The following is a 20,484-nucleotide window of genomic DNA, read 5'->3' on the forward strand; positions in this document are numbered from 1 at the left end:
AATGTAAAAAATAAAAAATGAATAAATGCTGGTTTCATCTTTTAATATATGAATATTTACTATGTGTACTCATCTTTTACAATAATGTGACTGTTATTAATATATTTCAGACCCAAAAGATCAAGACTATTGACAGATCAAGTGAATCCAAGAAAAGAAAACACTTACAAATTGCCTGCACAATCATAGTGTCCACTTTGTCTGGACTGAACTTCAGCTTGTAGCGGGACAAACTGGAAACAGAGAAGAACACAGAAAACATTCATATTTAGATTCTTTTTTAGATTAAGCCCAGGGTTTTCAGTAAATCTGATAAAACTGCTGCCTCAGTGGTAGTGACGAATGCTGAGGAAAATCTACACGGACATTTCTGACAGCAAATGTAATCATAGGCAGCAGTCTTGCTAATGTGACGCTATCCATGGCACAGACCTGTGAGCCAACCCCAGAGACATGGCACTGATCTCCCTGGGAGGAAGTCCTGTGATGAGGCTCTCCATCTGACTCCTGATGCATCTCATCAGCTCAGCTACAGCAGGACTGTGGACGCAGCTCACATCCAGCTTGTCCTGAAAACCAGAGCCCCATTAAACCAGGTCCTGAAAACAGCGCTTGAGGAAAATGTTGGATTACTTACTTTAATAACTCCACCCAGTTTTGCATCACTGATGGCGAGCTGCTCATGAGCTTCTTTGGCAACAACTTTCTTCAGAACTTTCTTCAAACTCTTGCCAATTTTTCCCTCAACGAGTGCAGTGGCAGCTGAGTGATAAAAGTTAAAAACACAACATTAAACACATGCATAGAATCGGATAAAGGAACAATCTACTCTAGCTGCAGCTGAGAATGAGCCAACTAGTTTCCTTTCCAGCTGATCTTAAATAACATGGTCTCAGCGGTAGTGACGAAGGCTGTGCAACACCTCATGCTTAAATCAGAATCACAGAAATGCATCACAGGCCACAGATGTATGTTAGCAAACAAAGAATAACGTCATTACCTGCTAAGGCCTCTGTTGTGTCCTGGAACTTCTCAAAGTGTTTCAGTTTCACTCTGGTAGCAGCAAAACAGAAAAACAGTGAGACCACTTTTCATCCTCGAAACACAAATTACAATTTATTCATTAATGCCATCTCACTGATTAGATTCCTTACATTTTGTTGGCTTTTTCAGGAGTTTCAAACTCCTTATACAGATTGTCCACCTGCTGTAGTTTTGATTCATCGAGGACCTGAAATACAGCAGACACTTGAAGTTAGTTGACAAAAGCAGATCTGTGCTGACTGGGCGCTCAACAAAACCCACAATGAGATGCTGCAGACAATGTCTCTGATCTGTTTATTAAGGTAAGACATATTTTTCTGCCATGTCAACTGTTTCTTTATGGAAATTCTTCTGTTTCACAGCAGGACAACTGCAGCAGTAACAATAATGTGTTAATAAATATGACGTTATGTAGTCAAGTAGCAACGAAAACACATATAATGTTCAATCTGTGTCTCTTTGAGGTCATTTTATGAATGTTTATGGTCATTTTCTGTCTTTTTGGGGTCATTTTGTGTCAAACTCCCAGAATACCTCTGCATCCTTCTCACTTCCAGCTCTAGTAGTTACCATTTAACCTCCAAGCGGTTGCTTTTGAATGTTCCCTGGACTCTAACAAACTTTGGAAAAACAGCCTTCTCCCATCATGCATGGTGGTCATGGAATAATCTCACAAAAACTCTTAAACTAGAAACATTCACATCCATTTATGAGTTTAAGAACATCACAAAGAATACAGTGAAGGAGGAATGTCAATGTTTTTCTTCAGAGCTCACTGTCCTTGAACAGCTATCAATCTGTTTTATTGTTTATTTTGTGTATCACGTATCTGTTATGTGTAACTTTTAAATTTTGTATGGCTGCTACCTTGGTCAGGTCTCTCTGTAAAAGAGATCTCTAATCTCAATGGGACTTCCTGGTTGAATAAAGATAAATAATACAATAAATATAATAGTTTTATTGTGAGTAACTAGGTAGTGAAGTTGTCATCAGGCAAATTTTCAGGTTTAAATCTATGTACTGGGAGCAGACTCCAATGCTCCCATTAACGCCCTAGTTTATAGACAGAAAGTGGAAAATCTGCTGTACAGTTGTTTGCTGATCACATTTAGACAGAACCCCGATGGATTAAATTACCGGCATGCAGCTGAAGTTTGTACAAAGCAGAACCAAGTTAGCCTCGTTGCGCACACGTGGTTACAGGCCATTCTGGCTGCTAGCTTCATGTTAGCTTCCCCACGCGCAAAGACATCCACGCAAGAGTGACAAAGAACAACCCACTTGCACGATCATACACTTAATCGAATAACAAAACTGCTTTTTCATTTCGTTCACTGCAGCAAAACTGCCTGAACCTTAACTGGCATGGCTAGCTAGATGTGTTGCTAACCGAAGCTAACAGCTAATGCATGGAAAACGCTCTTTGATCTTAAACTGACAGAGAATAAAAGTCTAATACTCACTTTGAATATTGCATAGCCAGCAGCGGTCTCGAATAAGACGAGCATTTTGGCAGCAGCTCAGTTATTTACTACAGTTTTTGTGCTCTCTTCGCTGAGAGGTTCCGTCGCCACGCCGCTGCTCTGACTGTCTGGAAGCACGAGGTGGAGAGAGGGGAGAACCGGCGGGTTGCCAGGTCCGGTCACCTCGGCTGATATCACACGATTTCACTCGTGTTTCTTATTCCAGCTTTTAAACGTATTCTATGCATTTTTAGGGGTTTCACCAATAGTAAACGTCACCAGTAAACATCCTATTTGTGTTGTATATGTTTTAGTCACATTTAACACAGTAAAACATGTTAAATTTATCAAAAGGCACAGACAGGGTCAATATATAATTGAGGGGCTTTTGAATTCCATGGCATATATCTTGCATACATTTTTATTAAAAGGAAATGATCCAAAATGACGATAAGCTACCCAAGCTGGCATAAAATTTGTTGAAAATGACTCCAGATTGTCCAGAATGACTTGGAAATGATTCATAGGTGTAGAAAATTAGTCCAGAATGACATGAAATTTGTCCTGAATGACTTGAAAAATATCCTAAAGACACAAAAATGATCCAAAATGGTGATAAAAGATCCAGACTGACAAATTTTTTTAAAAATGACTCAAAAATTGGCCAAAATGACTCAAAAATTGTCCAAAATGATACATCATTACAGAGAATTAGTCCAGACTGACATGAAATTTGTCATAAATGACTTGAAAATTATCCGAAGGACATAAAAATGATCCAAAATGATGAGAAACGATCCAAACTGACATAAAATTTGTACAAAATGACTTGAAAATTGTCCAAAACTACTTGAAAATGGTCCACAATTACAGAAAATTAGTGCAGAATGTCATGAAATTTGTCCTAAATAACTTGGAAATTATCCCAAAGACATAAAAATGATCCAAAATGATGAGAAACGATCCAAGCTGACATAAAACTTTTTGAAAATGACTCAAAAATTGCTCAGAATGACATGAAAATTCTCCAAAATGACTCGAAAATTGTCCAAAACTATTTGAAAATGGTCCTTAATTACAGAACGTTAGTCCAGAATGACATGAAATTTGTCCTAAATGACTTGAAAATAATCCCAAAGACACAAAAATGATCCAAAATGATGAGAAAATATCCAAGTTGATATTAAATTTGTTGAAACTGACAAGAAAATGGTCCAAAATGACTTGGAAATGATCCATAATTACAGAAAATTAGTCCAAAATGACTCGAAATTTGTCCTGAATGACTTGAAAATTATCCCAAAGACAGCAAAATGACGCAAAACCCTGTGTTAAGGTATCATTGTTCTATATAACATGTGCTGTAAGTTTGTTTTGTTTAATTCTTTTACAGTAATCATATTGATGGAGTTCAAAATGATGTTCCAATGGATGCAGAAAGAAATCCCTCAATCAAACAATCTGCAAAAACTCTATGTACCTCCAAGTGGACGTGACATTCCACAGGACTTCAGGCTTTTATCAACTTAATTTGGCAACCTGCGAGAAGAGCGTTCTATGTCAAATCTCGCGAGAAGTTGTTTCAACCGTGTGGGCTTTTAAACTAATACTTTATTTAAAAACAGAAAACGCATGAAGCAAAATTATAATTGAGAATTTTTAAGTTTCTATAAAGCCATAATAAATAAGATTTCATAAATATTTATTTTTAAAATGTATTTAATCTTTCTTTGTTTTACGACTTCTTCCCGCGGAAGTGACGTAGTGTGTATGAACGGAACAAAAGGCGTTCATGAGGGAGTGACACGAGTTCACGCACGTTTTCTTTATTTGCTTTTTGCAGTGCGTATGAAGACAACTTTCGGGACAGAATATGGACGAACCGGGACTCTGTCCTCAGCCGAACTTCGGCTGCCTCCCTCCGGCCTCCATCCTGCAGGAGCAGCGCCTCTCCAGCAGCTTCCAGCTCTCCACGTGGACCTGCACCCAGACGCTCTCCGTGCGCAGCTGGGCCTACGGCGGCACTCTGGCCTCGTACCACCGAGCAGCGGCATGGACAGCATACGGTCCCCCGTCGGGTCTTGGAATCCATGGACTACAACGTCCTTACAGTGAGTAAATTCTCTGGTAATGTTGTGTTTCCAAACTATTACTGTCACCTTAAAATCGCTTCATTTCTCTGCAGTCAAAAGCTTCACTGATATCTGCAATCTAATAGTGCATCTTCAAAAACGAAAAAGTTTATTTTTCCATCAGTTACTTAAGAAAGCGGATATTTATTACATTGTAGACTCTTTGCATGTAAAGTGGAATGCTAATGATTAGTGATTATGGTGTATGAAAATCAGAAATCCAGTATCATAATATTAAAATATTCCCTTTTGAGTTTCAGTTAATTACTATTAAAGCAGTATAAGTATGTCTCCATGTAGTTCAGGACCCACAATCATGGGGAAGACAAGAGGCTGGTGTCAGTGCAATAATAGCGAACTCTAACATACTGTAACAATCTGATACTGGATTTCTGATTTTCATGAGAAATAAAAGGACCAAAATGAGACATAAAATCAACAACATAATATATTAAATGACCAAAATGATAGAAAATGGCCAAAATGAGACATAAAATCAACAAAATTACATAAAATCAACAAAATAAAACATAAAATCAGCATCATTATCATCATAAACACCATAAACATCAAAATCAAAACATAAAACAGCTTGAAATGTTTCCCTTCATTTGTAATGAACATAGAATACATAAAGGTTTACCATTTTGGATAATTTTCATGATGTTGTAGTTTTTTTTAAGATACAAAAAAGTGTTCATTTTCATCTTTTTTTCACTCGAGCTGAACTCTCCACTGCGATGTCTCAGTTTGCTAATCAACAAACATTTAAAAAGCTCTTTATTTAAACTTGTCACTAAATGTGTTGGGCGCACCATTGTATTTTTTTTTTTTTTTTTTTTAGTATGTTTTCCCATTTTGTATTCTCTAGTGGAATTTGTATCAGGTTGATAGAATAAAATAGTGTTGTTTTTTTTTTTAAAGTGAATAAAAGTGTTGTCTGTGCTGTTATGAGCTGCAGTGCCACTTACATCTGTTCTGTCTTCAGGTCAAAACTTTGGTCATGAGTTGCATCAAGGTGGAAGACAGAGCTATGGACCCCCCAATCATCATGGGAAAAGGGTGAATAATCTCAGGTTTTTTTTACTTTGTATTTGTGCTTAGAATGAGTGACTGATGTGTATTTAACCAACAACAGAAGAAAGAGCCAGAGTATTCCCATTTCTGTGACACCTGTGACCGGGGCTTCAAAAACCAGGAGATGTACGACGAACATGTTTCTCAGCATGTCAAGGTATTTTCCTACCAAACAGTTTTAACCTTATCTATCTATCTATCTATCTATCTATCTATCTATCTATCTATCTATCTATCTATCTATCTATCTATCTATAACAAAGCAATCTCAAATTTGAAGGCCTAAAAATACTCAAAAATGTCAGTGAAACATTGGATATTTTGGGGGAAATGCATAGATGTCACTCAAAATGAGACAAAATGACATAAAAGCCACAAAATGAGACCTAAAATCAACAAAATGAGATATTAAATTACCAAAATGAGAAAAGAAATGACCAACTTTTTGGGGAAATTGCACAGATGTCACCCAAAATGGCTCAGTAGCGCCACTTGGAAAATTTCAAACAGAACCTATGTGTCACCTACAGCTATGAAATTTGGTACACGTGTGTAGCTCGTCACCCGTGCCCAAAACACAACAGGAAGTCAGCCATTTTGAATTATGTGTCATATTTTGTATGATTTTGGACAAATTTGTCTTCTTGTTTCAGTGTGGAACAGGTGCTGAATGCATTTCACTGCGCGTTTTTCTGTGTATAGTTGTGTTTGTGATGAATAAAGTTCTTGAATTTTGAATCTTGACTTTACTGACCCCTCATTGAAATTTCATCCTTAGTGTTCTGAGCCCGACTGCAGCTTCATGGCTCATGAAAAACTCGTCAGCATCCACTGGAAAAATGTGAGTTAAACAACTGGTAGTATGATTTGAGCTGAAACTCATCTTTGTGTTTTTTTAAATGTTACTGTTTGATATTCTGATTGCAGAGTCATGCACCAGGAACCAGAAGAATCAAGCTGGAAACACCAGAGGAAATTGCAAAATGGAGAGAGGAGAGACGCAAGTTGGTCTTCCAAAGATTTTAGAAATTGTGGATGGAATAGATAAAATTCTATTTTATCCCAGAATTATTGCTGTCACCGCACCATTACATGTTTGTTTTGCATAACCAGATTTCGCAATCTTTGTTAATTGTATTTGCAGAAACTATCCAACACTTCAGAATGTTGAGAAAAAGCAAAAAGTCATGGAGGTGCGAGAGGAGACGGGAGGTGTTCTAGAAACTGCTCAGTTTGGGTAAAAGTACACTTTACATTTGATGGATATGTGATGTGTTTTGTGTCTTTATTGTCTCTATAAATGCACCAGAAGCAACCTGAGCTGTAACATAATGACATATTTCAGACGGATGAGAGGCAGAGGTCGAGGTCATTGGTGGGGAAATAGAGGGTTCCAACAGCGACACCCACAAGTTCCTCACCCGTCTGACAGCGGTGCCACACAGAGGCCTCACCCCCTCACCCAGCCTGGCAGGGATGTGGATCCACTGGGAGCACTGGCCGGCAGTGACCATGGTGTGGAATCACACTAACAAGACTATAAACAGTCATTATTGTCACTGCTGTTTGCTGGATAATGTCTGTATTTTAGAGGGGAAAAACATAAACAGCATTAATAAAGCAGATGTGTATTTTACTGTGTTTCCAGATTCAGACAAAGAGGACCAAGCTGCTGAGTCCAGGACTGGTGGTTTGATTGTAGCCCCTAAACAGATGACCTCAGCTCTTGGCTCCCTGATGACAAACTATGGCTCCATGAGTGAGAGCGAAGAGGAGCCAGAGGGTGAGTTGGACACCTTCTTCCACCTGCTGCAGAACACAAGATGTGACTTCAGTCTAGCAGGCCAACAAGACTTCATGACACATTTTCTAAACTCAAGACGGCAGAAGAACCGTTCCTGTTCCCTGCAGGTCTTTTACGTCAGCGTTTTATTTTTCTTAAAATTAGGGCTGAAACGACTCCTATTTAAGTTATTCGAGTACTAAAATTCCTTGAGGCAAAATTCTCTGAATCGAGGCTTGTTTAATCCACTACATACTAGACCCCAGGTTACTGACTGGACCCCAGACTTCATCCTATAGAGAGCCGAACCTATAATCAATAAATTATAATATTATAATAAAATTTTAAATTTAACGGGATGTTTCTATTTTAAGCAGTGCAGCATTTCTAGTGTTTATGGCGTTCATCAGATCAGGGGACTGAACTATGAAGACAGTTTTACATAGCCAGACTTTCTTTATGGAAGTCAGCTCTAGAAAAACTAAAACCTCAGTCAGATTTAACAGGTATGAAGGTGGTTTTCAACTTTTTCTGTTAATTCAGACTTTCAGCTTCAAACTCATCGCACAAACATGAGCGTTTAACGATCATTTGACTCGTTTTCCACATAAAAGGGACTGATTGCATGCAGCTGCTTCAGTCAACGGGTTGTTTTAATGAAGAACCACGAGAAATATAAGAGATATGACAGTACAAAGCTGCAAGTAGAAATGATGTAAGACAGGAATGCTGGTAGAAAACTGTTAAACATGTGTTTTTGTCTTTATTTTACCAATGAATGCAGCGGATTATTTGTAACAGACGGCTCCAGAATACAGAAAAAAATTCTGACCTGTCTTAGACTTGAATGTATAAAGAGTAGAGTTTGTCACAATATTAAACTATCAAGGAGTACTTCCATATTCTATAAGTATACAGCTCACTTTTGTTCAACTTTAAATTAGCAGATGTGCTCGATCCACCAATACAAATATGTCTGAAATTGAAAAAAATTATTGACCACGTCTACATGAATAAATGGATTGAGTTGCAGCCATGTGGTTGACTGATTATGTATTTGAACAGGTGTACCTAATAAAGTGGTCGGTGAGTGTATATAATACACCATAACTTTGTTCCATAGTGTTTCTATTAACCTGTTTCACTGTGTTTTTAGCCATGCCCATTCAGAGAGCTAAAGAGCTGGTGCAAGAGAACCAAGACCTCCTAAAGGGACTACCACCAAACCCTCATGACAGAGAACCCTTTAGAGGTGTGGAAATGTCCTCAGTGGGTGCAGAAGGTCACAAAGTTTCCCACTTTGGCCTTCACATGAACAGCAGAAGAGGAAGAGGGGGAAGAGGAGGCAGGGGAGGAAGAGGAGGCAGACACCAAGACGCACCGCAGACACGTCGGCCCACTTTACTGGAGATGGTAAGGTGTCGTCTGGGATTTTACAGGCAAAGATTACAAGATTGAATGAAAAACGTTTCAGCAGTTTCTCATACATTTTTCCATTTCCATCACTTTGTGTAGTTATTGGCCCTGGATATCCGCCAAGAGAGGAACGTCCTCCTGCAGTGTGTACGCTATATTGTCCGAAACCACTTCTTTGGGCTGGAGAGCAGACCTCAGAACCAGGAGGAGATCAAGCCCAAAGACTTGGCAGCTATTCCAATTGGAGAGCAAAAAGAAGAAGAAGGGAAGGAAGAGGGATCAGAGGAAGGCCAGGCTGTGGAGGAGAGACCCTCACCAGAATGTGGCACAACAATCCAAGAAGTCCTGGATGGTTTCGAAACTAATAAAGTCATCGAACAGGACCAGGGAGCACCGAGTGACCAGGTGTGCGCAGAACAATCTAATGATCCTGTTGTGGAAACTGCAGGAGAGACATCCAGCAGAGAATCCTCCAGTCATGATTTGACAGATAAAATCACATCTACCTGTAATATGTATGATGATGAAATACGGGAGAGCTCCGGTGCTGTACTGTGAAATCAGAGGAAGTTGCTATATGATTTATCTATACAATTTGGATTTGTTTCATAAAACTGAGGCATTTGTTATTCGGATCAAATGTGCATCTTTTTCCAGAGAAATTTTTTTTCTGTGATTTTTTTTTTTTTTTTTGAATGCGATGAATGGACGCATAATGTAAAGACATTTTTTTTTCTCTTGTAAAATAAATAACTGTGTTGATAGCACTTTTTGTACAGATTTTTATTCTAACCGTGACATGTGAATGTTTGTTAAATGTTTGGCATTTGATTCATACACTTGTATTTACCGGATAAATCAGAGCGATGAGCCGAAAAGTTGTGGAGATAAGAACGGAAACTACTTATTTGGTAAAACAAACGCACACTTTTGTAAATATAGTGTTCCAGCTTCTTATCCATGCTACTGACATACAAAATTCCACCTCAAAAGGCAAGAAACCATGATTTATCCTACGTTGACTGCGGCGACTCCGCCCGCTTTGAATGCTAAAGTGAATAAAACGAGCGCAGCTACCGGAGCCGTTGCCTAGAAACCACCTGAGCTGTCAACGTACCTCTGGGTAGCAACGGTAAAGTCAACTATCGGTATGTGAGTCAACAAGACGGCAAAAGAGCCACATAAATACTGAAAATGCGCAGTTGTGAGAGAAAAAAATATATATTTATGCGGCATTTTAGCGTTTTTAAGTAAATAACTGTTTAGTCGCGTCATGGCTGCAAGTTGTGTTCGAGTTGAGCCGCCGTTTGTCGAGTTTAACGATGTGAAAGTCGGACAAGTATACAAGGTAACGGTCACGGCGACAAATACTGGAAATTCCTTGAGGAAAATCACTCTGGGAAAGCCTGCTTCGAAGGTAATTGAGGTGTTTTAATCAACTAAACCGAGCTAAAGATTAAACTTTATTTCCGGTGGAGTTGAACACCGGTTGTTTTATTTTGTTAAATGACCAGAGCGTCTTCCGGTCACTTCCGTTTGTGCTTGTTTCCCGCATTTGACTTGTCAGTTACATGAAGATAACATAAGCCTTTATTAACCCCACTGAGGGGAAATTTACAGTTACAACAGGAAAGACAATGCAAAGATTTAGGAAGTTTAGTGCAAAATTTAAAAAAAAATAGACATACATAAATGCTAAATAGAAAAAACATTCTTGTGCATGCCAGTGGTATTGCACAAATAGAAATATTGACATAAGTATTAATATTGCACAGGTTGTCCATATTGCACAGATTTTTTTTATGTAAAGTAGAAACATGCCTGTGTAACACATGTTCTAGATATGAGAAATAATATTGCACAGGCTGTTATTTTAAAGTCCAGAATGTTCATCATTGTGTCAAGCCGCCAATCCAACCCCTGCCAGAATTAATCAGAATTAATAAAAAAGAAATGTCTCTGGAGAGCTTCTTTGAAAAGAGGGAGAGATTGTAAATAAAGCAAATAGATATTTAGCAATAAAAAATTATTTTAGCTGTTCAGGACACTTTTTTTTCAAATAAAAAAAACGATTATTTGTTATGTGTGTGATGATCTGTCTGTAGAAAACTATCTTGCTTGAAAACATGTGTTTTCAATGGTGCAAAACAAAAGTAGAAGAGTGCCTCTGTGCCAACATTCAGTTTAAAAACTACTTGTACATACTGCTGATGAATTTTAAAGTTGTGTTTTATCAAACTGCTACAATTTCAGGGTGCTGGAAAACAAACAGAACACATTGGGTACATTTGCATTATTTCCTCACTGAAACATTATTTTAACTACTACTCTGACAGTTATTTTTGACAGAAGAATGCATTGAAAATTATATTGTAATGGCTTGTTTTCTATCTGGATACATTTAAATATATTTGCTGTCACAAATACTGAAACCTTTGCTTAAAAAAAGGAACAAAAATGTCAATTGATTCCAGACTACTGGTTTGTTTCTTGTGGATGGACACTCACATATGTAAAACACCTATTTGCCCTCCTCAGAATGTGAATAGAATAGAACAGAATAGAATAGAATTAGGGATGTCTGATATTGTTTTTTTGCCAATAACCAATATGCAAATATTGTCCAACTATCCGATTCTGATATCAACCGATGTATGTGGGCTATTTAATTGATTTTAGGTCATATCATATATCTCCTGTTGTAGAATTAACACTTCATGCCTAATTTTATTGTGATGCCCCATTGGATGCATTCTCAAATGCAACAAGGATTTTGCCAGCCTTTACCAGCAAAATCCAGACATTATTTTATCGGTTTTCATGATAGGCAAAAAAAAACCCCCAAGAACAATATTGACCGATATTACAGTATTATGCCATCGGTGGGCCGATATTATCGGACATCCCAAAATAGAATAAGTCTTTATTGTTACTGTTACAAAAACTAGAAAATATATAAAACCGAAATATACGCGCAAGAGCAAATATGGACCAGAATGTAAGCATATACACACAATGTGGAATCACTTCTGTGGTTAGAGACCTGCTTTAATGTTATCCTCATCTTTCTATGCACATAATTGATGCCCTTTTTCTCTCTAAACTTCTATTCCTGCAGTTGTTCAAGTTGACAGCATCTAGCCAAGCTGTGGTGGTGGCTCCAGGTCTGTCTGTGAGGGGTTTGCTAGAGTTCACTCCAGAGACAGAGGTAGAGGTCAGAGACTGTCTTCTGGTTCATATTGATGATGTGGACACACTAAAAATCCCACTGCGAGGGTGAGAGTGCAATTTCATATAATATATATTAAACATTTTGTTGTTCGTGCACATCAATACTGTTAACGCCGTCTCTGCTGCTCCAGGTTTCCCAGGGCTTGTTCCCTCTCAGTGGATTCATTAATAGATTTTGGATGCGTTGTCGCCAGCAGTCAAGTGCTCATCAAACATCATCCTATAACCAATAAAGGATCAGCACCAGGTAAATGAAGCAATGGATATGTGCCACTTTATCTGTTCTGCTAATGCAAGTGTGATGTGTTGGTTTAGTAAAATTCAGATGATCAAATGAAATTAATAGCTGCTAAATAATACCTAGCCTATGATAAACGGCCGCTGAAGCGCTTCGGTTTGTTCTGTTAACAGTAAATTATTCAGAGTGAAGTTTCCTGTTCAGACTTTAACATTAATCTCATGTAGTGAATCCAGCCAATGAGAATACCGGTACACATTAACGTGTGTGCATTCAAGGTGTGTTCCAGGTGCACTACTGTGGGGACTTCCGCCTCAGACTCTCACCCTCCAGTGCAGTCGTAGCAGCCGGCGCCACCCAGCAGCTGAAAGTAGAACTGCGCACAGACAGCTCCTGGCAGATTGAGGAGAAGGCCCTGTATGATGGTCCAAGATAACTATGAACAGTTTGAGTTGACTAAATGTCAGCTCTTGTAGTTTTTGATAAAACTTGAGGCTTTAATATTTTGTCAAAGAGTGAATATTATGTTTGTAAATTAAGCGTCATTTGTGAGTCACTGCACCTGGAAAATAACAGTTTTTATGTTGTTTTAAGGTTTTGAAAAAAATTTCTGCTTCGTCTGTACCAGGTTGAAGCTCCAGAATCGATCAGCTGTAGTTCTCAGTATCAGGGGTGAGGTGGTGGATCAGCGCTTTGAGGTGTTTGACCTGCAGGTACATCTACAATTAGAATTCATATTGTAGCTAATTTGACTCTGTTTTGTTTTAATGGTGTAGATGATACTTTGTGCTGTTTTCCAGGGCTCTCCGCTGTCTTGTCTGTGGTTTGGGCCTGCCTATTTTGGTACATCCTGTGTGAAGAATGTGGTTCTGAAAAACAATGCACCCGAGGCCTGTGACTGGGTCTGCCTGCTCCAGGAGACTGCTGCTGGGACTGAGGTGGTGAGTGATTCTTCCAGGAAGCAAGCAGCTCTTTAATTGGAGGATGAACAGGGGCCACTAACTGAGAAAAAAAAAACCCCAAAGCCTTGATTGTGATGACTGTGTATAGGGAACAAACATGCAGAAGAGCGCCGACGCTGCCTTGCTGGACAGAATGGAGAGGTGCAGCCCAGCCACCCATGATGTCTCTCAGATGTTGGTGTGTGTACCTAGACAGGGCCGACTAGGTCCATATGAAAAAACCACGGTGGCAGTACGCTTCAGCCCCATCTGCAAAAGGTACATTGCACAGAATAATTGGGGGCAAAAAAAGAAAAAAAAAGTTTCTACTCCCCGTCGGGGAATCGAACCCCGGTCTCCCGCGTGACAGGCGGGGATACTTACCACTATACTAACGAGGAGCTGATGAAATAGGGTTGAAGATGTCCCCTTTTGTTCCTTAACTTATTGTACTTGTTCCGTCTTACAGTTCAGCTGAAAGGAAGAAATGCGATTCTTCAGTCAGCCGGCAAGATTACAGCCTTTTCCTGCTTTTCGAGTCTGTGAAGAGTAAACACGGCTTCTTTAACCTTTGGGGTACTCTCAAACAGCACACCATATTGCATTTTATAATACTGAAGACGCTGTTATGAGCCAGTATTGTGGTTCATCTAACTTTGTTTTCTATACTACTTTCATGAATTCATAATTAAAGTCGGGATAGCAATGTGGCTTCCCTTTGTCTCTGCAGCTGACAGCAGTGTGAAGCTAGCGGTGACAGGCTCTGGACTCCCCGTGTCTTTGGTTCCTGGTCCCTCTCACAGGTTCCGCTTTCCCGGCTGCGTGACAGGACAACACGTGGACCTTCTCTGTGTGCTCCAGAACCTGTGCCCTCAGCTTCCGATCAACTTCCGTTTCCACAAATTAGCACACTTCAGCACCAAGCCCTCTGCTGGCGTCATTGGTCCTGGACAGTGCCAGGTTAGGATGATGACAGACTATGTTATTTATTCATAAAATCAAGACATATGGGAACTATTTTCTCTCTATTGTGTTTCCTAGGATGTAGTTGTTTCTTTCAATGCACGCCAGCAAGGGAGCTTCCAGGTGCAGCAGAAGGTGGATGTCTTGGGTCTGGTTGTTCGTCAGAGGGCTGACCACACCACTGAAGACATCACTGAAGTGGAGCTTCGTAGTTTCCACACCATTGCTCTGCATTTTTCTGCCGTCTGCCACAGCGAGACAACACACCCCACGACTAAACTAAACCCTGGTCAGTATTAACAGTTAAAAATGATTTCTTATGAAGGCAAAACAGTAGATTATAGAGCTGCAAACAAATGCTCTTTACATTACTGTAACTCAGGTGTGTCAAATATGCGGCCTGTGGGCCAAAACCGGCCCTCCAGAGGGTCCAATCCGGCCCGTGGGACGACTTTGTAAAGAGTAAAACTTACAGAGAAGACATTAACAACAGATTGTACATTTGTAAAACTATAAATTTAAAATAACTTGTAGACCATGACAAGTTGTTTTGATCATAAAGTACTAGATTGCTCATTGTTCTATTGTCTTGTTTTTGTTGTTTTTTGTCCTTTGTCTTTTTTGTCGTTTGTCTATTGTTGAGTATCTTTCTTGTCTCTTTTTTTGTTTTGTTTTGTGTTGTTTGTTTCGTTTTTTTTCATTTTGTGTCTTGTTTTCATCATATTGTGTCTTGTTTTTGTCATTTTGTCTCGTTTTTGTCATTTTGCATCTCATTTTTGTCGTTTTTGTTTCATTTTTGTCATTTTGTGTCTCATTTTTGTCATTTTGTGCCTCATTTTTGTCAATTTGTGTCATTTTAGTAATATTTTGCCTTGTTTTTGTTGTTTTGTGACATTTTTTTTCAATAAAACAAAGGAAAACATTAGGAGTTGTGGTTATTTCTAGGTTATTGTGCTGTGATTTTACTGGTCACTGGAGATCAAATTGGGCTGAATGTGGCCCCTGAACTAAGATGAGTTTGACACCCTTGCTGTAGCTATTTAGAGAGCAAACATGCTGGCCTTGTTCAGTTCAGTTGATTTTGATGTAGACGTATCTCCTGTTAAGACTGATTTCCTCTCTTACATCAGTGACCAATCCAACTGGACCATGGCCTGATGTCCGGTTCAGTGACCTGGCTTGCTACCGTGGAATGACACGTGTTGCTGTCCTTGGTGCTGATAAAACACGACTCCACGAGCATCACAGAGAGAGGAGTCGGAGCACAGAGGTGGAGGAGTTCCTGGCCTTTCCTGATGACAGAGCAGCAAGCATCAGGCCTGCCTCTCCACACAGACAGTACAGGTAGAGGAATCAGAAACACTGTGCAAAATATGTCAACCATCACAAGACATTTTCGAGATGTCAGAACACTAAAACTCCTGTTCTGTTGCCATGTTGTTACATGTTGTACTATATAGAATCTGCAAAAGCAAAGCAGTGATGTGGCCCTGTATCATTTTGTCCACAACAATGGCAAGTAAAAAGAAAAAAACACCTATAGAAACACATGTTTTTAAGGGAAACATCTGTATATAGTTTGATTTTATATCAAGTTTACCATTTTATGTTCATATCTGCAACATTTTCAACATTCAAAAGGCTTCGTTAAGCATTTTTTCTGTTTATTATTGTAATAATATATTGTTTCAAACCAGATTTTGTCTGTTTTTGGACCCAATATGTTAATATGGTAGATCCAAGTGAAAAAATAATAGATCATATAGGTGATGATGTGCTGAAAAAAAAATAGACACCAAACATGGGCATTGTAAATGTGTTGTTATGTGGTATATAAAGGCAAAATTAAAAGTATTCAAAAATGACATAAACCTGTAAGGGTTAGAAATTAACCGATAATAGCAAATGGAAGTCCTCCTAAAAATATGGACTTAACATATTTGATTTTACAATATAGTGTGTGTATTGCAAACAACTCTTACTTTCTTTTGAACTATTCATAGATTTTTGATAACGTACTGTGTGTCTATATGTTTCCACAACGTTCCTGTTCTTACCCTCCTTAGGACCATCTTTACTGGCATACCCCACTACAGCTATGTGGACACCGATTATTCTTTCACTGAGGACGAGGAAGAGCAAAGACAGCGGCATCGACAGATTTATGCAGATTTCATCAAACAGCTCAGACAAACACGACTACAGCGGATCAACAAGAGGTTGATGTTCTTATGAATATCAGAACTGCGGACTTAAAGGCCCATCTCAGGCTTTGATTTGATCTTTTTTCCTTCTTCCTTCTTTGTATCTTTGAAATGTTGTATCCTAAATTGTGTCCTGTGTTGATTGTGGTTTTTAGACAGCAAGAAAAGGAGACAGATGATGTGGACATTGGAATTGTTCCTTCTAAAGGGCTTGTTCCCCCGACACTCCGCCTCAGCGACCTGGAGAGCCATAAGACCTCTGAAACCAAGGTGAAGTACAGCAAGAATTCCTCAGGAAGCAACAGCAGCTGTACCCAAAACTCTATGTCCAACATGCAGCAGGTCAGCAGTGAGGTAAGATCAGAGGTGGTCCGAAGAAAACAAATATTTCAGATGAAATCTTTCTCTTTATCCTTCCTTTCTGTTTCCATACTTCTTTGCAGGTTTCACTGGTGATGTATGCAGTTCCCTCTTCCAGCCAGGAGGTGGCAGACTGCAACAGGACTCTGACAGCTGAGGAGCTCTGTCAAGTTGTCATAAGTCAGAATATTTTTTAATTTCCCAATATGAGCAGTTTACAGCATTTGCATTTTCCACATCAATAAAAGAAAGCATAGTAAAAGAGAAAAACAAAACATACATTTATTCCACATATAAAACAAAAAAAGCTCATCTTCTGTATCATGAAATCTGTTCATCTCTATTCAGTACAAACTTAAATAATACGCATCACCTCAAGGTTCTTAGCTTCATGTTAATATTGTCCATTAATCCCTAATCCTAAAACAACAACAAAACAACCTTCAAACTGCAATCATATTTAATGAGCACATTTTTTATGTAATTACTACTTACCCCTTATGCTTCCAATATTTATTCATTTGTTCCTTTCAATAGCTATAGTCTTTAAGCTCTTAAAAATATAATACATTTTCTTTTCCATAAAATCCTTTCTCCAGTGTAGTAATGCAGGAGGGTATGTGGACTTGCCCTGTCTCTAGGGGATATATGGTGCTACAGTATGTGACACAGGGAAAGCAATTTTTGTAATCTATAGTTTTTAATTTTTCCATAGCAAAACCAATAATGTAGGAGGTTACTGATCCCTCGGATTTTAACAATTACTCCGCCAAGGAACACGGCAGAGTTACACTACCAGTCAAAAGTTTGGACACACCTTCTCATTCAATGCTTTTTATGTAATTATTTTATACATTGTAGATTAATGCTGAAGACATCAAAACTATAAAAGAATATATATGGAATTCAAAAAAGTGTCAACCTTCAGTATTAATCTGCAATGTAGAAAATAATAAAAATAAATAAAAAGCACTGAAAGAGAAGGCGTGTCCAAACTTTTGACTGGTAGTGTATGTGATGATCAGTGTACGTTTGTCCGTCTGTCTGTCTGTCTGTTAGCAGCATTACTCAAATACAGACTAACAGATTTGGATGAAATTTTCAGGGAAGGTCAGAAATGACACAAGGACCAAGTGATTAGATTTTGGCAGTGATGCAGCTTATAGTCTGAATCCACGGATTTGTTAAAGATTTCTGTATCATTGCCAGATAGCAGCACAGCGTCACTGTAACCATGACAACAAGTGAACACTACATGATCACATGATTGTGATCCTACTACAAATCGACTGCTGCAGATTTATCAGGACTTGTAATGATCCAAGGAACAACTGATTAAATTGTGGAGGTGTTTCTGAGTCCCATCAATTCCCGCCGCCTGCTACATATTTAGGTCACGTGATTCAGTATCCATACATAACGTACACATGCAGAACACACACCTGTGCTCAGCGCAAGGTCACTGGATTTGTGGGTACGTCTATATTAAATGGCCATATTCTATGTTGCCGTGATTTTGGATTTTCAATAACTAATAAATAAGGAAATGAGGCATTTCTAAAAAAAAAAAAAAAATTTTAAAACTATTTCTGACAATGCCTTATGGGGGAATGAACAACCTTGGCGGAATACTGCGCTCTCTGAGTGCTTTATAGTTTAGTTCTTTAACCTATTCAATACCAAGGTTTTGGTAGCCATCCCTAACTCCATGGATACCTCACTGTAATATATGCTTAAATTTTATTAATTGATGGATTAGAAATTAAAATCTACCCCAAAAGCTTTGACAGCTGCTGTTCTATAAAAGATTTAGTTCAGAAGTGCTGAAGTTGACTCTGAGATCCAATGCAACTCTTATTCTAACAGGTGTTTTTGTGTTTTAATGTGCCTTTCTCACTCTTTCCTCATTAGGTCCCTTGTTAGTGAACTTTGATGACGTGTGTGTGCAGTCGGTGTGTGTTCAGACGCTGGAGCTGATCAATAAACTGTCAGTGTACGTCTGGGTGCAGCTGGAGGTGGACAGTCCTGAGCTACAAGGATCCTCACCCCTCTCCCACGTCCTGCCTCCCCACTCACGCATCACCCTACCCCTGACGTTTCAGAGCAGAAAGCTGGGTTTCTTCTACAGGTTGGTGGAAGCAACACCTCAGCACACCTTTGTAACGTGCAAACCAATGATGCAGCATGTTTTCTTTCCTGCAGGCCGGTGTCCTACTCTGTTAATCAGCAGCACCCAGGTCAGATACTGGTCAAGGCCCATGTCGTCCCCTTGACTCTGGAGCTGTCCACCCACTGGCTGGTGCTCCATCCCACTCCCACTCTTCTTGCCGCATTGGGATACAGGAGCTCAGTAACCCTGAAGAACCCGTGTAACCGTGCTGCTGAGTTCACATGGCAACCAGTAGTCACAGAGAATGGCATCCTGTTCTCTGTTCGACCGGCTACAGGTGCTGCAAAATAGATTTAGTGTCCTAGGGTGAACCTTGGTTGGCATTTTCAAAACCTAAAGATCAAGTTCTTCTCTCTGTACTGTGTTTTTATAAAAGTATATTCATCTGATATATTTGCATGCTTGAATTATGTGTGACACAGCAAACCTGCTTGCCTTCTCTCCAGGTGTGGTGGAGCCATACAGGGAATTGGATTGTGAGGTGGTGTGGCATCCGTCTTTCTCCTCGCCGTCAGAGGGAGACTTTGATCTCCGTGTCCATGAGGGGGACACACAACGCCTACACTGTGTTGCCAAGGTCTGTCCCTCACACAGGGAAGCTTACTGATCATTTAATGCTGTAGTCCTTGAATAACTTAAAGTCATACTTGACACATTAGAGAATAAAACACTTACTCTCTGTACACTTGAACCTCCTGTTTATAGTTAGTAGCTGTTAAAACATGAAGCTACAGTAGAGTCTGGTAGGAAGATGTTTTCACAGCGGTTTGCTCTCTATCATCTTTCCCTCTATGTCAAAAGCTTAGAAACTTTTTGGACATGGTGATGAAGAAGCAGGTTAAAACTACTGTCACGGACCGGTTAAAGTTAAATTTGGGTCATGCCAGATCCTCATTTTGGTAAACCTGTGTTTTCAGCAACTGCTATCAATGTCTGTTTTAATATGGATTCATGTAGATCAAGTAGATCTGTTTTTTTTTGTTCAATGAAGATACCATTAAATGAATGATAAATCCAGTGTAGACATTGTTAATGTGGTAAATGACTATTGTAGCTGGAAATGTTTCATGGAATATCTCCATAGAGGTACAGAGGAACATTTCCAGCAACCATCACTCCTGTGTTCTAATGCTACATTGTGTTAGCTAATGCTGTTGAAAGGCTCATTGATGATTAGAAAACCCTTGTGCAGTTATGTCAGCACATGGATAAAAGTGTGAGTTTTCATGGAGAACATGGAATTGTCTGGATGAGCCCAAACATTTGAACAGTAGTGAATGTCTGTATGCTCAGCATGTTCCCAGCCTTTATGTTTTATCCAAGATGAGACATCATTTCAGTGTCATTGCTCACATATGACCATGTCAAGCCCACTGTCAGATGCCTGGTTGTTTGTTAGAGACCTGCTGTGTCTTAGCTGGTCCTCAGCAAGCTAGTCTTATTATTCAAGTATCAAACACAG

At 39.2% G+C, this 20,484-nt stretch overlaps 3 protein-coding genes and 2 non-coding genes across 5 annotated transcripts in view; 2 read left to right on the forward strand and 3 right to left on the reverse strand.

Moving 5' to 3' along the window:
* Nucleotides 1–2,666, reverse strand: part of nop58 (NOP58 ribonucleoprotein homolog (yeast)) — a 6,388-nt gene extending 3,722 nt beyond the window's left edge. The window contains exons 1-6 of the mRNA XM_023267731.3: nt 2,508–2,666; nt 1,155–1,231; nt 1,001–1,053; nt 638–762; nt 433–569; nt 169–233 (exon numbers count right to left, since the gene is read on the reverse strand). Coding sequence (XP_023123499.1) covers nt 169–233; nt 433–569; nt 638–762; nt 1,001–1,053; nt 1,155–1,231; nt 2,508–2,552 — 502 coding nt within the window. The 5' untranslated portion in view covers nt 2,553–2,666. The remainder of the gene's footprint in view (nt 1–168; nt 234–432; nt 570–637; nt 763–1,000; nt 1,054–1,154; nt 1,232–2,507) is intronic.
* Nucleotides 315–403, reverse strand: LOC111566920 (small nucleolar RNA SNORD70). Its single transcript, XR_002746029.1, has one exon. It is a non-coding gene; the product is annotated as a small nucleolar RNA SNORD70 (small nucleolar RNA).
* A 1,613-nt stretch (nt 2,667–4,279) lies between the features above and the next one.
* On the forward strand, nt 4,280–9,682 carry nufip1 (nuclear FMR1 interacting protein 1). The gene is made up of 10 exons (XM_023267734.3): nt 4,280–4,618; nt 5,628–5,701; nt 5,778–5,873; nt 6,495–6,557; nt 6,644–6,720; nt 6,861–6,953; nt 7,062–7,231; nt 7,365–7,499; nt 8,656–8,912; nt 9,015–9,682. Exons 1-10 carry the CDS (start codon nt 4,381–4,383, stop codon nt 9,471–9,473), a joined length of 1,662 nt encoding a protein of 553 aa, XP_023123502.2. The 5' UTR covers nt 4,280–4,380; the 3' UTR covers nt 9,474–9,682.
* A 137-nt stretch (nt 9,683–9,819) lies between these two features.
* LOC111566915 (cilia- and flagella-associated protein 47) overlaps nt 9,820–20,484 on the forward strand; it is a 58,696-nt gene continuing 48,031 nt past the window's right edge. Inside the window, 17 exon segments of the mRNA XM_023267730.3 lie at nt 9,820–10,332; nt 12,034–12,191; nt 12,278–12,393; nt 12,663–12,801; nt 13,013–13,097; nt 13,185–13,325; nt 13,435–13,604; nt 13,795–13,901; nt 14,056–14,285; nt 14,367–14,577; nt 15,419–15,632; nt 16,355–16,507; nt 16,648–16,846; nt 16,936–17,032; nt 18,764–18,980; nt 19,055–19,299; nt 19,469–19,599. Coding sequence (XP_023123498.2) covers nt 10,189–10,332; nt 12,034–12,191; nt 12,278–12,393; nt 12,663–12,801; nt 13,013–13,097; nt 13,185–13,325; nt 13,435–13,604; nt 13,795–13,901; nt 14,056–14,285; nt 14,367–14,577; nt 15,419–15,632; nt 16,355–16,507; nt 16,648–16,846; nt 16,936–17,032; nt 18,764–18,980; nt 19,055–19,299; nt 19,469–19,599 — 2,757 coding nt within the window. The 5' untranslated portion in view covers nt 9,820–10,188.
* trnad-guc (transfer RNA aspartic acid (anticodon GUC)) lies at nt 13,655–13,726 on the reverse strand. Its single transcript has one exon. It is a non-coding gene; the product is annotated as a tRNA-Asp (tRNA).

Source organism: Amphiprion ocellaris, chromosome 24 (genome assembly GCF_022539595.1).
Source record: "Amphiprion ocellaris isolate individual 3 ecotype Okinawa chromosome 24, ASM2253959v1, whole genome shotgun sequence".
In the NCBI taxonomy this organism is placed as follows: Eukaryota; Metazoa; Chordata; class Actinopteri; family Pomacentridae; genus Amphiprion; species Amphiprion ocellaris.

Bases quoted from the DNA above. Each gene is read 5' to 3' on its own strand.
- nufip1 (XM_023267734.3), top strand. From the start codon at position 4,381: ATGGACGAACCGGGACTCTGTCCTCAGCCGAACTTCGGCTGCCTCCCT. The intron at 5,702-5,777 runs GTGAATAATCTC...AACCAACAACAG, and splicing joins CCAATCATCATGGGAAAAGG to AAGAAAGAGCCAGAGTATTC. The intron at 8,913-9,014 runs GTAAGGTGTCGT...CACTTTGTGTAG, and splicing joins GGCCCACTTTACTGGAGATG to TTATTGGCCCTGGATATCCG.